General features: G+C 44.0%; 1 protein-coding gene across 1 annotated transcript in view; it reads left to right on the top strand.

Moving 5' to 3' along the window:
* Positions 1–16,186, top strand: part of Adipor1 (adiponectin receptor 1) — a gene marked incomplete in the record, with an annotated part of 16,481 nt that extends 295 nt beyond the window's left edge. Inside the window, 8 exon segments of the mRNA XM_013522468.1 lie at positions 3,031–3,097; positions 6,488–6,722; positions 8,368–8,484; positions 10,498–10,669; positions 11,137–11,323; positions 12,808–12,995; positions 14,525–14,718; positions 15,309–16,186. Coding sequence (XP_013377922.1) covers positions 6,582–6,722; positions 8,368–8,484; positions 10,498–10,669; positions 11,137–11,323; positions 12,808–12,995; positions 14,525–14,718; positions 15,309–15,437 — 1,128 coding nt within the window.

The following is a 16,186-nucleotide window of genomic DNA, read 5'->3' as shown; positions in this document are numbered from 1 at the left end:
GCCCCGAGGTCCCGCGGGAGCCGGCCGGGCTTCGGGCTTCCCCGCGCGGGCCGTGCACATTTCTGGCCCCTCCCACGCGCGCCGCCTGCTTGCGGGTGGGCCGCCCGGCCCGCTGTCCCCGGCTCGCAGCAGCCCTGGTGAGTGCCCTGCGCCCCACCCCGCGGAGTTGGGGGCTATTTGAGGCGCCCCGGGTCCGGCCGGGGTCAGAAGGCGAGCGACCGGCAGAGCTGAGCCCGCGAGGGCGGGTGCGGGCCGGAAGGGACCTGGGTCACAGACCCGCCGCTCCCTGCGGGACCACCCGCCCCGCCTGCATGGGGAAGCTCCAGGGCTCCTCAGCCTAGGTCTTTGGCAGGTGAAACCGTGACAGCATCTCACCTTGATGGGTTCGATGGGGAGGTTCATGGGCAATCTGTGGTTTTAAGGTAATACTAAAGCTGGAATTCGAGCAAAGGCTAAACTACTGTACTTTGGAGAAAGCCGAAACTTCATTCTCAGAAACCTAGAATTTTATGTTTGAGAATTTGAGTCTTCAAGCCCTCGGTTTTTTAAGAAAAACAAAATAGATAAGTGCTTTCCCTCCGTGTTTTGATGCTTCCTGGGAGAACGGGAAACTGACAGGGCGGATTTTCGCACAGTTTCAGATGTCTATGGGGCAGTAGGAGGCCGTGCAGTCTGCTAGGTTTGTCGTGGTGTTTCCCTCCAGTATTTGGAAGACGGGCTGGAACACAAAGGGGTGACTGTGTAGGTCATTCTTACATCCAGAGAAGATCGTAATTCCTGGTTCTTTCTAAGCTGAAGTTATAGTAGGTTCTGTTCAGCGTTTTTCTCTTCTGATACTGGCAGGGTAGGCTAAGGATGCAACTGCTGTTCCTGAGGTTTTATAGTGTATTACACTGGCAGGAAGGTAGACCTCGTGGGACTGAACAGATTGCAAGGTCAGGGTTCCCGGCTTGCAGCCACTCAATTTCTTTATTACAGGAATAATTGTGATTGGTACTCGGAAATCAGGTTTAAAAATTGGTGTTTCCTGTGCAGTTCTGTGCTAAGGTAGACCTTCAAAAACTATATCTAATTGCAGACAGGAATCTAAAGCATTGTATTCTCAGTGGTCAAGAAATTGCATGATTTCCCCAGGAATAAATAAACGACCACTTCCCTGCAAGTAGGAGCGTCAGAAAACAGGAAGCAGCTTTAATCCTGTAGGCTCCCCCACTGCCAGTGAATAAAGTACACCACCTTAAGGAGACTTTTAGACTTATCTTCAGTTTCTTCAGTGTGGCTTCAGCTGAATTCTTTTAGCACTTAATGGCCCTCAGCCTTAGAGCACCGCCAGGCCTAGGTTGGGGGCCATGTTCTTTTATGCCCTTGTTTACTCAAGCTACCCACCTGCAGTACCTTCCTCCTTTCTCTGCCTGTCAATATCCTTTCTTAAAATCCTTCCACAAAACTTCCCTGATCAACTAAAATTGAGCTTTTCATCTGAATTCTTTCAGCACTTAATGGCACTCAGCCTTAGAGCAGTGTTAATAGAAAAACAAAGTTATGTCTCCTTAAAATACAGGCCACCAACCATTGCAAGCCTTTGACTCCTTCATTTTATTTTCTGGGGAGATAGAGGACAAAGGCTTAAAAATGTTTGGAGTGTGACTGTAAAGTTCGTAGCCATTTTAGATTGGAAAGATCCTTGAACATGCCCTCTGGCCAAACTAGTTCCAAGTGATTGGCTGTCAGGCATGCATCTGGTTTGCTTTTGTTTCCCTGGGGCCTCTGTGTTACACAGTATAAAGTGATTGCTATATTGTGCAACTGTATTGACCCTGTATCTGTAGTGTACTTTAAAGATTGTATTAATAACAGCAGCTGGTGTGAAAATCCCTCAAATATCTGTATTGGTTTTTGTTGTAGTTGTGACATTAGCAAATGTTACTTGTCTGTGATTTCAAAAAGACCTCAAGTCCTCTCCCCCCTTTTTGAGACAGGGTCTCACCATGTAGTCCAGGCTAGCCTCAAACTGGAGGTGATCCTCTTGCCTCAGCCTCCTGAGTGCTGGAATTGTAAGTGTGCACCACCACACCCAGCTGAAGCCCTCTTTTGTTGGGATAGCTTTAACTGGAGAAGAGCTACAAAGAAAAGTTAGATTGTGATTTTCCCCTTTAGATTCTAAGTCAGTGACACTTGGCATCAAGTAAGAGAGCTGAGGGCCCACGACTAGAGTTTGGTGATTTCACACATAGAACTTTGCATTGACTCATTTTTCCCACATAGCTATGAAACTGCCCTCCCTAACGTACATGGAGGAGATGATTCTTTGTCTGTACTGCTGTGCTGGTCTTGATTTAGAGCAGTGAGAATCAAGCTACACATAGAGCCTACCCACAGAACCTATAAGGGTGCAGGAACCCACAATAAAAACTCCAAGAGGCGTTAATCCTCTGATTCCAGAGGAAGTGTGTCATCATAGCCTGGAAAACTCAGAAATTGGTTCATAGAATAAATGTCTCTAAAAACTGTTAGGGAAATAACTCCAGCCAAGTGACTGGTGATTAAGAATCAATCTTTTCTCTAAGTTTGGCCAGGATTATCCTATTAGTAGAAGAACAAACACCTCCCTGCCTCCACAGCTTTGCTGTCCAGTTTCTAGGCTTATCCAGTTGGAAAGTTTAGTGCCAAAGACTAGGAGCTTGAGTTGAAGAAATCCCATCAAAAATGTACTCAGTAATGTTTGGCTCAATTATAATGTGCTGTGTTGGGTGTGGCAAGTCAGAGAGGAAAGGCGTTTCCTATAAAATACATAAAGCCGTAGAAAGCTGGCAGAAAGTCGAAGTGTGTTTTGGCTGTCCTGTCTCCTAGCATCAGTCTACAGCTTAGGGGTTTGCGCTGCTTTTATATAAGAAGACTAAAACGCTTGTAAACATTGTTTGTGAGTGGTCTGCCCTGTAGAAGTGTTATTTCCAGGGCTTGTATTACTTGCTCTTCGTTACCAGACCTCCGATCCCTGTCTCTCCCTTTCCTGTCTCTGTGTTGCTACAGTTTAGAAGACCAGGCTGGACAGTGGACTTTGCTCACTAGGATGACATGATCTCCACTGGCCTCCATTGTATGTACTTTAATGCATGACAATGTATTTTGTGTGATGAGTTGTAGCTGATGGCTGGTCTGTGACATAACTGGGGCGTGTTAGGTTTGGCAACTCTGGGTCTGTAGGATGGGAGGGCGTGTAGATGCTGGTGACAGAGGAGCTGGAGGGAGTTAATAACTAACAGAAAGTGATTTAGACTGAAAAAGGAAAACATTTTTGATGATGGCCAAGAGACTTGAGGGATAAAATCTTTTCAGTTCAAATAAAGAAATTAGTAAGAATCCCAAGCTGTTTCTGATCTTTGGATCTTAATTGTCCAACTTCAGGTTTCTCTATATTCTCATTGCCTCTGTAAAATAGATACACAGCACTCAAAATAACTGAATGTAGTGTGTGGCCTTTCTAGTTAAGGGCGTCTCTCCCTCCACTACCCTCCTGGCAGAATGAAATTGAATTACTTAATTGGTTTTTTGGCTTTGGGGTTTTTTTGTTTGTGTGGTAGTAGAAATTGCACTCAAGGCCTTGTGCATGTGAGGCAAGCACTCTACCATTGAGCTACACCCTCAGCCCTGTATTACTTAATTTGGATATCACTGCCTTATGCCATCTAATTATAGGTTCTTTGAAGATGGTAACATAACTTATTCAACTTTGTATTTGCCCAGGACCTTAGAGTCCTAGGACTAAATACGTTTGTCAAATAATCATTGACTGTTTGGTGCATTCTGGGGAAAAAGGTGAGAGAAAGCCTCACAACACAAGAAAAAGCACAGACCTTGGCCAGTAGCAAGAAGCTAACTCATATACTTGTTAGCTAAGCATCTCCCCCCTTTGTTCACTTTGAAATAAGAGTTCTGACCAAAATAATGAGTATGCCTTACTTTAAGATCACTTACGTAGTATTGCATCCCAGAATCTTAGGTGGTTGATTTTGTTTTGTTTTATTTTGTTTTGTATCAGCAGTCAAACTGAGGACCTTGCACTTGGCAGGCAGGCACTTGTGCCGCTGAGCTCTATCCCTTGCCATTTTGTTTTGTTTTTGCTGTGATGCCAGTCTACATTATTGTAGCAATATTATAACCAAAGTGTGCTCCCCTTTTCAGACTTCTGAAAGGTGCCCCAAAGCTGTTTGTATTTTTTCTTTTTGGCTGAATGGTATAAATGATTTCTTAATAAAGCTGTTTATTCAGTAGTACTTCATTTTGAAGAAATATGCTTTGAGGTCAACTATTAAGAAAGATTTCCCAATGTTTATGCTCATGTGGGTTGCCTGTCCCCTGAGGTTTTCAGAGGCCTCCAGTTTCCTGTTCTTGAGCTTGTCAATTGTTGACTCTGTGTGTGTGCTGGCATCTGTCTTGTCAGGAAGGGGAACTGTCTTTGTGTTGACACCATATAAAGGTCTGCTGTACAGCAAGTTGTTTTTGTCACTCTTGAACTGGATTTGCCTGTTGCTTTCAGTTGTACTTGTGGGATGAACATAGCATGACCATGACTCTTCTGAAATTTGAGGGTTGCTCTCACTTGAGGGCAAATTAAAGCATTGGGGTTCGTCAGAAAGAACAATAGGAGAAAGATAAAGAGCCAGGCAAGCAGTGGCCAGTAGATGAGAGAGGATTTATTAGGGGAATGGATTCACATGAGTGTTGAGGCAACTTTGATAACAGGCATCTGCAAACTACACAACCAGGGAAGCCAGCAGGATGGCCAGTTTAAGACTGAATCCCTCAGACCAAAGAAGCCAATTTGTAACTCTCAGTCCAAGGCTAAAGACCTGAGACTCTGGGGGCTACTGTTGCAAGTTTCAGAGTCCAAAAGCCAGGAACGTAGGGTTCTTTGTTTGAGGTCAGGACAGGGTTCCAGCTTGGGTGTTAGAGCTTGGAAAGAGAAAATTCATCGTTCCTGTCCCCCTTAGTTCTGTCTGTGCCCACAGCTGATAAGAGGAAGCCCACACACGTTGAATGAGGGCAGATCTTCCTAAGTCCACTAATTCAAATGCCAGCCCCTTCCTGAAACACCTTCACAGATATAACCAGAAATATTTTGCAAACTGAGTACCCTTTAATCTACCCAGAATTAACCATCACACCTGACGACATATACCCAATTATAATCCTTAAAGAGGAATTAGGATTACTTTTGAATAAACCTAGTGCAAGATTTCAGAAATGTTACTATGTATAGTGAGCAACCACGTGGTGTCCTGTCTCTGGGGAAGAAGTCACGTTTGCTTCCCAACATCAGAGAGTTGGGCTCCATAGGCATTTCTTTTCCATAGTGTGCAACCCATGCAGGGCTGTCTTTCCATTGCCCTGTGGTTACTGGGGCTTGCTAACAGTGCAAGAAAATGCTAAGGTTCTAGCTATGGTCGTAGCTTCTGTCTCTAGCTTTGTGTTCTAGCTTTTGTCTCCAATGGGGAGGAGAGAGGAACTAGTGATTTACAACATAGTAGAAATCTTTGGAAACTTTTTCTCTCTGTTCGGTATTATTTACACCTCCCTCAGACCTGATTAAAGATTACTTCCTAAAGTTTGGCTCAAAATACAAACTGTTTCCGAGACCCTTCTTAGAAAACTGAAGTCTGGGTTTGTCCGGTTTTCCTGAAGGATCTATGTGGCTGTTTTAGAAACCAGGAAACTCATTTGAGGCTTAGGTTATGGGCGGTCGTGCTTGTTACAAACTCTGTGGATCCGGTTATTTGGTATGTGTGTGGCAAAGGGCAAACGCGGGGCTGCCCCCTTACTTGGGCTTCCTGCTTCCAGGTAAGTTACTGCTTGCTTTAAGAAGAGAAGTGATGAAAGCTTGTTATCCAAGTGTTGAACCAAAGCTCTTAGTCTAAAATAGAATTAGTAGATCTTGCAGAGAAATTAACCACTGAGTATCCATCCTGCAGCCACCGTTCCTTTTGTATGTAAAGTACAGTTGTCAAAACATAAAGTGTGTAGATAAAAGTCCAGCTGAGTTGATTTGGTACTTAGGTGATTTCTAAAGCTGGGTGATCTTGTAATTCTAGCCAGGTGTTGGCTTTTTGTTTCTCAGTCTCAAAGCTGGGCAGAGTGAGTTTTAGGAATGGCAGATAAGATTCTTATCCCTAAATGGATGCCATTCCTGCGGGAAGAACTTTGGAATGGGTACCTGTTTTTCTCTAGTGACAGTTTGGTGCAGTAACCATAGATCCTGTGAAGGCAAGCAGGTCAGTGTTACGTGTATTTTCAGCCTTAACTGTAAGACTTGTGAAATTCTAGGTAAAGGGTGAAAGAGGGAACAAGGAATGGATTTAAGCAGTGGACTAGCTTTTACACTTGGAATCGGGAAGGGGCTAATTAGCTGTGTCTTATTCAACACTGCATTATGGATATGAAACTGTAAAGAATAAATTACCACATGCTTCATGTCTGTGTTTGTGTTTAGTGTCTGTCAGCACAGGGAGATCTCTGCCCCTTGGGGCTGAGAGACCCCAACCTTCCCCCAAGCTGAAGCTGCAAGGTCTTGAGGTACCAGCCAGATGTCTTCCCACAAAGGATCTGCGGTGGCACAGGGCAATGGGACTCCTGCCAGTAATAGGGAAACTGACACAGTGGAACTGGCTGAACTGGGACCTCTGCTAGAAGAGAAGGGCAAGCGGGCAGTCTCCAACCCAACCAAAGTAAGTTGTCTTCTCAGTCTAAAATTAAAGTCTCACTTCACGCACTGTGGGAATATCTCTATTCAGGGCCGTAAGTTCCTTTCTGTCTGCTTTGCTTTGCTTTGCTTTGCTTTGCTTTGCTTTGCTTTGCTTTGCTTTGCTTTGCTTTGCTTTTCTAAACAGGGTCTCACTATGCAGTTTTGGCCAGCCTTGAGCTCACTTTGTAGCCCAGGCTGGTCTCGAACTCACAGCAATCCTCCTGCCTCAGCCTCCTGAGTGCTGGGATTACAGGCATGCACTGCCACAACCTGCCTTGTCTGTTTTTCTTACTGTAAGCTTTGGCGAGTTCACTCTCCCAAAATGGTTGGCACTTCGTAACTCCCCTGTTTAACACAAAGCCTGAAATCTAATAAGTGATTGGTAAATTTCTATGAATAAATGTGGAAAGCAGTCCCCTAGGATTAGGGTTGACTTCATGTAACATACAAAAATCCCTGTGGTTTTGACAAATTAGAAGTGTGTCTCAAAACGGGTTCTGGAAGTAACTAAACCATGGCTGATAGGGAGATTCTACTACTGTCAGCACCTGCCTTACTCCTCATGCGCATGTTCCACACATCAAGAAGGAGGGACTTATAAAGGTCTTTTAAAGACAGCATCAGGAGGAACGCATCAACACTTAGGCCAGAACTTAGTTACGTACCTATATTCAGCTGCAGTGAAGGTTAGGAAATGCATTTTCATTTGGGCCTGAGTAAAACTGCAGTGACACTGCCACTCTGAACAAAACCAGCGACTTCGTACCTTAGGAGGAGAGAGAATGGCTACTCGGGTAGGCAGGCCAGAATATGCATCACAAAATCTAAGAGGGACAGAAGAGAGTGCCTTCAGAAGACAGTGGGATCATAGGCCAAAAAGTTGAGCTGCCAGGCTTCCCATCTCTGTGGTCTGGAACTCTGGGACCCAGAGGAAGGTCTCTCTCCTTTGTAGGCACATGCTCTCCCTGATGTACCCTCTAGGCCCCAGAGTCAGTGCTGCTGCGTGGTGTGAAAACAGCGCAGAGGTGCACATGCTCTTGAGAGCTCCTGTGGATACAGTGTTGCAGTCAGAATGGTGTCTCCAGAGCCAGGGCAGAGAGGAGCATGAAAGGCGGGATTGTTGTTAAGGAAATCTTGGAGACTGTCTTTTTCATTGTTTTGAGAATTTAGTGGCGTGGAACAGAAAAACTTGGGAAAATGGAGGAAAGTGAAGAACCACTTGCCCTAGAGGAAAGGTCATTCATTGGTAGAGAATACCTAGGCCTGGAATACCAGTCCTGTGTCCCTCCATGCTGAACAGAACTTTCATTCCAGCACTTACAAACTACAGTATTGAAAGCTCAACAAGTATCATACATTGGGAGGAGAGGTGCAAGACCCTCAGTAGGATTGAGACTGGCCAGAACATGTTGCATTTGGATTTCTGTGGTCAAGAATGATCCAGTTTAGCTGGGCATGGTGGTACATGCCTATAATCCCAATACTCTAGAGGCTGAGGCAGGAGGTCACCCTGAGTTCGAGGCCAGCCTGAGCTACACAGTGAGACCCTATCTCAAAAACGGGGGTGGAGTCCAGTTTATGGGTGACTCCCTGAAGTTTTGATTGTTGGTTGGTTGTTTTTTCCACAGGCTGAAGATGAGCAAACATGCCCTGTGCCCCAGGAAGAGGAGGAGGAGGTACGGGTGCTGACACTCCCCCTGCAGGCCCACCATGCCATGGAGAAGATGGAGGAGTTCGTGTACAAGGTGCAGCCTGGAGTTCCATCCTGGGGAAGGGAAGCAGGCGTATGCAAGATGTTCTCATCTGGCAGGCTTACCTGGCGCTGATGAGCTTTTACTGCTGTGGGTGGGCTTGTTGTTTGGTTAAGGTAAAGACTGACTAAATTTTTACCACCAACTGTGTTGGACATTGTTCAAAATATGCCCTAAAACAGAGGTTTTTAATTTTGTGTGTGTGTAGTATGGGACCCTTTAGAGGCATCAGAATAATTAAATGATACAGTAATATGGGCTTCTTTATTAATACATTAAATATGCGTTAATGATAGGCCTTAACATGTTTTATTAAAATTTCTAAATTCCTGAGTACTGATGAGATTTTGAAGAATCTGCAGAATTAGTGTATGAAAGATGCTGTATTGGTACACATCTGTAACCCTAGCACTCTGGAAGCTGCTGGCAAGGGTGTGAGCTTGAGGCCAGCCTAGGCAACTTACCAGGTTCAAGGCCACCCAAGTGTTCAAGAAAACAAAAACAGAATAATAGTGTATGAAAGTATACCTTTGGTTTGTTTTGTATTTTGGTTTGTTTATTTATTTTTGTCTTTTTGAGACAGGGTCTTACTATGCAATTCATGCTGGCCTTGAGCTCACTTTGTAGCCCAGGCTGGTCTCAAACTCACAATGATCCTCCTGCCTCAGCCCCCTGAGTGGGATTACAGGTGTGCGCCACCACACCCAGCATTGTATTTTGGTTTTTGCCATGCTGAGGATTGAGCCCAGGGCCTTGTGGATGCTAGGCAGGCACTCCACCATCCTAACCCTGTAGATGCAGGCACCTACATCCCTAACCCTGAAAATGTTTGAGTTCTAGGGGTAGCAAAGCCACAAGTTCTACTAATACTACTGATACGTGTTGCTGTTTTTTTGTTGGTGGTTTGATTTGGGTTTTTGGTACTAGGGATTGAACCTAGGGCCTTTACACTGAGCTACATCCCAGGTCCCATTTTTATTTTGAAACAGAGTCCTCCTGAGTTGTCCTAGCTGAGTTTGAACTTGGCAGTCCTCCTGCCTCAGCCTCTCAGCAGAGTGCTGGGACTACAGGTGTGTACCACCACACCCAGCTCTATCATTTACATTTATAATTGGGGGAAATATAATACTTAATTAGCAGTAAGTGAGAATAAGGTACTTTATTCCATACACGTTTCCATCTATTCTCTGGATTCTATCTGTTGTACATGGATCCTAGATGAAGGACCCCTGCTCTACAAAGATGTAGGCCCAGCCCAGTAAGAAATTAGAATCTAGCTAAGTCAAAGGAGGGAGCAGAAAGCAATCTGCTAAAAAAAAAAAAAAAGAGGGACCCTATTTTTTAAAAAAGCACATCTATAATTTGTTTTCATTCACTGTATTTTTAAGTTTCAGCAAGCCTAAAGGTACTTGTGCAACATAGTCTTTAAAGGTTGAGAAATACCTAAAACATGTCCAGATGAACATGAACCAAGAAAAGGGGGAGTTTTTTTTTTAAGTAGTCAAAATAGGATTAGTTCTTCCTGGCCCCATTTTTGCTGCCTTTTTTAGTGAAAAAAATAAAAGAAAATTTCATAACAAAATAATAACAGTAGTTAATACACTGTGTGTCATTATCTTCAAAGTAGTTACTCAGAGTACAAAGTAGTTACTCAGAGTACAAGACATAAACCAAAGATTCTTACAAAAAAGAAACAGATAAAGCACAATACTTTCTTTTCAACAAACTAAGATAAACTAGTAGTATAAATGGAAACAAGTTAGCATACATATTGAAATATTTTTGAAAGAAATATGTAATTGGGGAAGTATTTAAACTTCTTCCCATTCCTGTTTATCTCCACTATTGTGCTGTGTCTTTACCATCTGCTAGGCTAGACTGGTCCCCACTATGAGCTGAACCATCCAGGCTGACATCCTTCTAGATTGTTTCTCCTCCCCAGTGTGTCCCTGGGGAAGCTAGTATTCTGCAGGCCCTTCCTAGACACACCATATGTATGTATTCTAGGTCTGGGAGGGACGTTGGAGGGTCATTCCATATGATGTGCTCCCTGACTGGCTGAAGGACAATGACTACCTATTACATGGCCACAGACCACCCATGCCCTCCTTCCGGGCTTGCTTCAAGAGCATCTTCCGCATCCACACAGAAACTGGTAACATCTGGACCCATCTACTTGGTGAGTGATTTGCATAGGGAAAAGCCCAATATTTTATCTCCTATAACCATCCAGGGATTATATATTCTTGGTCCATGGGAAGGAAGAAAGTTGTTCTAGAGCTGTACTATTGACCTTGGTTGACCCTTGATCACTGTTCTTTAAGAGTGAAGGTGGCGTGAACCAAACTAAACCGCTCTTCCTTAAAAAAAAAAAGACTGAAGGTAGAAAGAAGGGTGCCATTAGAACTAGACAGTCTCTTAGGATTCGTAGTAGAACTGTTCTAGATAAAGGTGACTTGTTCAGAATTGCTCATTGTAAAAACAAAATGCCAGCATTTCAAAAGCTGGCCTTTTTGTCTGAGTTTTCCTGAAGTTTCTGACCACAGTTTCCACAACTTGCCCCCCTGTGGATGAATAGAAAGCCGTTAGCTGTCACACACATGTTCCTTTTGCCCTCACTGGTTTCCTTCTGTTTCCCTCCTGCAGGTTTTGTGCTCTTTCTCTTTTTGGGAATCCTGACCATGCTCCGACCAAATATGTACTTCATGGCCCCGCTACAGGAGAAGGTGGTTTTTGGGATGTTCTTTCTGGGTGCAGTGCTCTGCCTCAGCTTCTCCTGGCTCTTTCACACGGTCTATTGTCATTCAGAGAAAGTCTCTCGGACTTTTTCCAAGTGAGTTTTGAAAGGATAGCCATAGCATAGACCATGTGCTGTTGTCACACCTAGTGGTCCCAGTGCTAACTGGGTACTGGAGACCCCTATAACTCCCAAAGAGGCCCTGGGTACCTAAGGAAAAGCTTCCTATTCTGCAGATACAGCAAGGTGATGAAGCTTTTCTCTTAACACTTTATGAAAAAATTAACTGCAGTTTCCGTGACAGGTGGAAACTGACTGGAATATATTTGCTACCTAAACAGTACTATATTGTGAAACAGACTCTAGTGGGTTGCTTCCCAAGACCTTGTACCCAGTATTAGTACTTGTTTTTGGTGCAGGCCAGAGTATGACATGGCAAGGAGTCTCCTCCCCACCAGTCCAGTAAAGCTTATCTTTGCTGCCCAGGCTTTGCTGGAAGCCCAGGAGTCCATCTGATGCTTTCCCTAGTCCCCAACTCTGAGCCTGGGTTGTATTTATTTGTGTGCTTGTTTTTGTTACTATTGGTTTTGGTAATGGTAGTGAGAAATTATTTTGTTTACCAGATAACACCAGTAACAAGAGTTCATTATGAAAGTTAGTGCAAGTGTGGTGGCTTGCACTTATAGTCCTAGCTACTTGGCAGGCTGAGGCAGGAAGATCACTTTAGCCCAGAAGTTTAAAGCCAGCCTGGGGGCTGGGGGTTTAGCTCAGTGGCACAGCACTTGCCTGGCAAGTGCAAGGTCATGAGTTCGATTCCCAGTACCAGAAAAAAACCAAAAATAAAAAAAAAATAAAGCCAGCCTGGGCAACACAGGGACACTGTGGCTCAAAAATAGAAATAAAAACCAAAAAAAAAAACAACAACAAAACAAACCCACCCAAGTACTGACCCTTCAGAGTAAGTGCCAGAGTTGCAGACTTTCACAGGTGTACAGTGTAAGACTCACTTTGTCAATTCAAAAACAATTCAGATGTATTAACATTCTCCCTGAATGCAGGTTTTTTTTTTTTTTTTTTTTTTTTTTGGTACTGGGAATCAAACTGAGGACCTTGCACTTGCCTGGCAGGCACTTATGCCACTGAGCTATGTCCCCTGCAGTTCTCCTTGAATGGAACTCATTCATAAGGCAGGGACTTACTGTATACCCGTATTCCCAATCGAAGGATTTTGTTTTAGAAATGACTCTACCAGAATGAGGGATTATTCAGAGCCCTTCCTATGGTGCTGGGAGCCAGCTGGATTGTGACAGACTTCTAAATTCCAGTACCTACTAGGACACTCAAGAAAAGGGCAGAGGTCTGCGAGCTGGGGTTCTAGGGCACTTTTCACTGTAAAGTAAAAGTGTTTGGCCTTGTGGAGTTTTAGTCCAGGCTGGGGGATAAACTGTATAGAAAGTGAGGAGAGACTGGGGTGGTCAAATCTGGGAGCGGGTGGAGAACAGACAGAAATGGTTTAAATGAGCCAGGCTGTCCCTTCGTTTCTTCCACTGATCCTTTTCATTTTTGTGGTTGTCTTTTAGACTGGACTATTCAGGGATTGCTCTACTGATTATGGGGAGCTTTGTCCCCTGGCTCTATTATTCCTTCTACTGCTCCCCACAGCCTCGGCTCATCTACCTCTCCATCGTCTGTGTCCTGGGCATTTCTGCCATCATTGTAGCACAGTGGGACCGGTTTGCCACTCCTAAGCACCGGCAGACAAGAGCAGGTAAGTAGGGAAACAGTGCAAACCTCAGAGGTACTTGGATCTTGGGCCTTAACAGGTCAGCCCTATGGTTTGCAGTTTGGGAACCCCACTAATACCCCCGTTATGTGTTTAGAATTTTCACCACAATATGAATTTCCAGAGGTCAGTCACATGAATTTCATATTTCAGTTGTTTAATAATAGGACAGATTATTATCTAGCTGGTCAGTTAGCTACCAGTGTAGATAAGAGTGCTGTTACACTTGATTTAAGAGAGTTCAAAAATACCGCAACCACAGACCTTTTAGGGATCTAAATCCTAAATTGTCAGACCAAGATATTAAAATAGAACAGGCATTTTACTAGGAGAATTGAAAGCCTGGTTTGGTGAGAGAAAAAAGACCTTCAGTATAAACACTGGTAACAGTGTAATTAATAGTCAAGAGCAAGAGCCTCTGTGTGTTGTCTCAGCTGGAGTCTTACTTTAAGCTTTGATTAATTACAACAGTACGACCAATTACCATAGTTTTCAGCTCTTTTAGACTTCCTTTGTTTTTTGAGACAGGGTCTCATTATGAAGTCTAGCCTGGCCTTGAACTCACTGTGTAGCCTAGGCTGGCCTCAAACCTGCAGTAATCCTCTTGCCTCAGCCTCCTGAGTGCCAGAATTACAGGCTGTGCACCACCACGATCACTCCCTTTAGACACTATCTGCTATATTTTAATTTTCGGCTAAAAGAATTAAATATTTATCAGGCACCAACCATTTGGCAGGGACTATACTTAAACAAGGCTACCTACAAAGATAAAGTAGTCCCTGCCCCCTGGCTCTGTATAAATAATGTGGTGCTATTCAGACAATATCCATTTTTTTCTTGTTCTTGCTTTATTTGTATGTCCCAGGAGCTGTGGACAGCTGCTCATCTGGGTACATCGATCCATCAGGAAGTCAAGAGACGTGGTTACTTAAATCTTTTTTATGTCCATGATGGGAAACCTGCCCACTCTTCTCTGGCTTGGGAGCCAGCTGAAGCCCTGCCAACTAGGATCTGTACCCAAGTCATCTCAGAGAGTTCTGACATTTTTTTTTTTTCCTGTGGTGCTGGGGCTCAAACCTGGGGCCTTACTTACACTAGACAAGTACTCTACAAATAACTTACAACCCTAGGCCCAACAGTTTGGTGGTATTTTTTTTGTTTAGTGAGACAGGGTCTCACTGAATTGCCCAGGCCGGCTTCAAGTCCTCCTGCCTTGGCTCCTGAATAGGTAGGACTATAGGCATGTGACCCCATGCCTGGCTTGACATAAGATTTTTGCCTAGGCATCTTAAGAGATAATGAAAAATATGAGGCCTCCCTTCTTCCCATCCTGGACACATAACTATCTGCTGACTGCTGACCCCTTTTTTAGGCTAAGCTTTCTAAACATGCACTGTTCACTCATACATAGTTACAGTACTTACCATAAATGTGTGGATTGCACGGTAAAGCAGCAGAGCCTTCCATGTAGTAGCCATTTCCCTGCTTGACTGTCTCGTGTCTGCTCTGTTCAGGAGTGTTCCTGGGACTCGGTTTGAGTGGTGTTGTGCCCACCATGCACTTTACTATTGCTGAGGGCTTTGTCAAGGCCACCACCGTGGGCCAGATGGGCTGGTTCTTCCTCATGGCTGTGATGTACATCACCGGCGCCGGCCTTTATGCTGCTCGTATTCCTGAGCGCTTCTTTCCTGGAAAATTTGACATATGGGTAAGAAATGACGCTTCCAGCAGGGCCTGTGAGGGTGAGTGACCATCTCAAGATTAAAGATCTTAGGAAAAGGTGGTGAGAGACTTGGATCAGATATTGTGGGTATATGGGTATGTACATTGGCGGGAAAGAGCCAGTGTTAAATGTATCTCTGATAAAGACTTTTTTAAATTTTTCTGCAGTGGGGGTGGAGGGCAGGGGAAAAAAATAATCAGTTATGTACATGTACTAATTCTCTACAGTGATAGTGCATGTAATCATTATATACTGCAAACGTGTACTGACAGCTGGGCGTGGTGGCACATTTCTATAATCTTAGCACTCAGGAGGCTGAGGCAGGAGGTTTGCCATGAGTTCAAGGCCAGCCTGGACTATGTAGTGAGTTTAAGGCTTGAACTACATAGCAAGACCCTGACTCAATCCCCACATCAAAAAAAAGTACTCCTAAGAGGAAATAAAATAAAACTTTCTATGACAAAGTCACTTTTTTGATGAAAAAAGAAAAACTAGAAAAGGCAAATGTTTTCTCCTACTTAGTTCTAATTCCCCCTTGCCTTTATCCTAAAAAGCTGTTCTTTTTATTCCTGCAGTTCCAGTCTCATCAGATTTTCCACGTCTTGGTGGTAGCAGCAGCCTTTGTCCACTTCTATGGGGTCTCCAACCTGCAGGAATTCCGTTATGGCCTAGAAGGCGGCTGTACTGATGACTCCCTGCTCTGAGCCTTCCCAGTTGCATGGTGGAGACGCAACTTCCCAAGTGCTTTTAAAGACAACTTCTTTGCTGAAGTGAGAGGAAGACTCTGAGGTGTCTGTTTCTAGAAGAAACCTCTTAGAGAATCAGTACCAATCACGTGTCAGCTCACTTTGACGGCCTCTGGGCATAGACTTTCCATTTCCATTCCCCAGCTGGGAAGGGTGCAGAGGGCCAACCTAATCGCTCCCTGCTCTGCAGCACCTTCCTCGGCAAAGCAACTACTGGTCCCTCCAGAGACAGAACTTTGAAGCTCATGTTGAGATTTTACCCCCTCCTCCAACCATTTTGGGAAAAATTATGGACTGGGACGCTTCAGAAATTGGTTTTCTTTTTTTTTCTTTTTCTGAAAGAAAAATGTCCCTCCCTTACCCCCATCCTTACTTTGTAATCTGGCTTATAACAGGCCACACATTTTTGTAGCACACTTTTCAAAAACAATTATAACCTAGTCCCATCTTTCTAGGGCCTAGATCTGCTTTACACAGCAGGAAGAATAAAGCCACCAACTTTTACATAACCTGGCTAATCATGGAAGTATGTCCAGGGTTCAGATAACTTGAGTTTTAATTTTTTTTTTTTTCTTGTCAGAGTAATGTAAAATTAAAATGGGGAAAGATATTTAATATTTAATACTAAGCTTTAAAAAGAAACCTGCTATCATTGCTATGTATCTTGATGCAAAGACTGATGATAATAAAAGAAAGTATAGAAGACA

This window comes from Chinchilla lanigera, unplaced genomic scaffold, assembly GCF_000276665.1.
Source record: "Chinchilla lanigera isolate Chin_1 unplaced genomic scaffold, ChiLan1.0 scaffold00005, whole genome shotgun sequence".
Lineage (NCBI taxonomy): Eukaryota > Metazoa > Chordata > Mammalia > Rodentia > Chinchillidae > Chinchilla > Chinchilla lanigera.
Note: the sequence above shows the minus strand (reverse complement) of the source record. Positions and strands in the feature narration are given on the sequence as shown.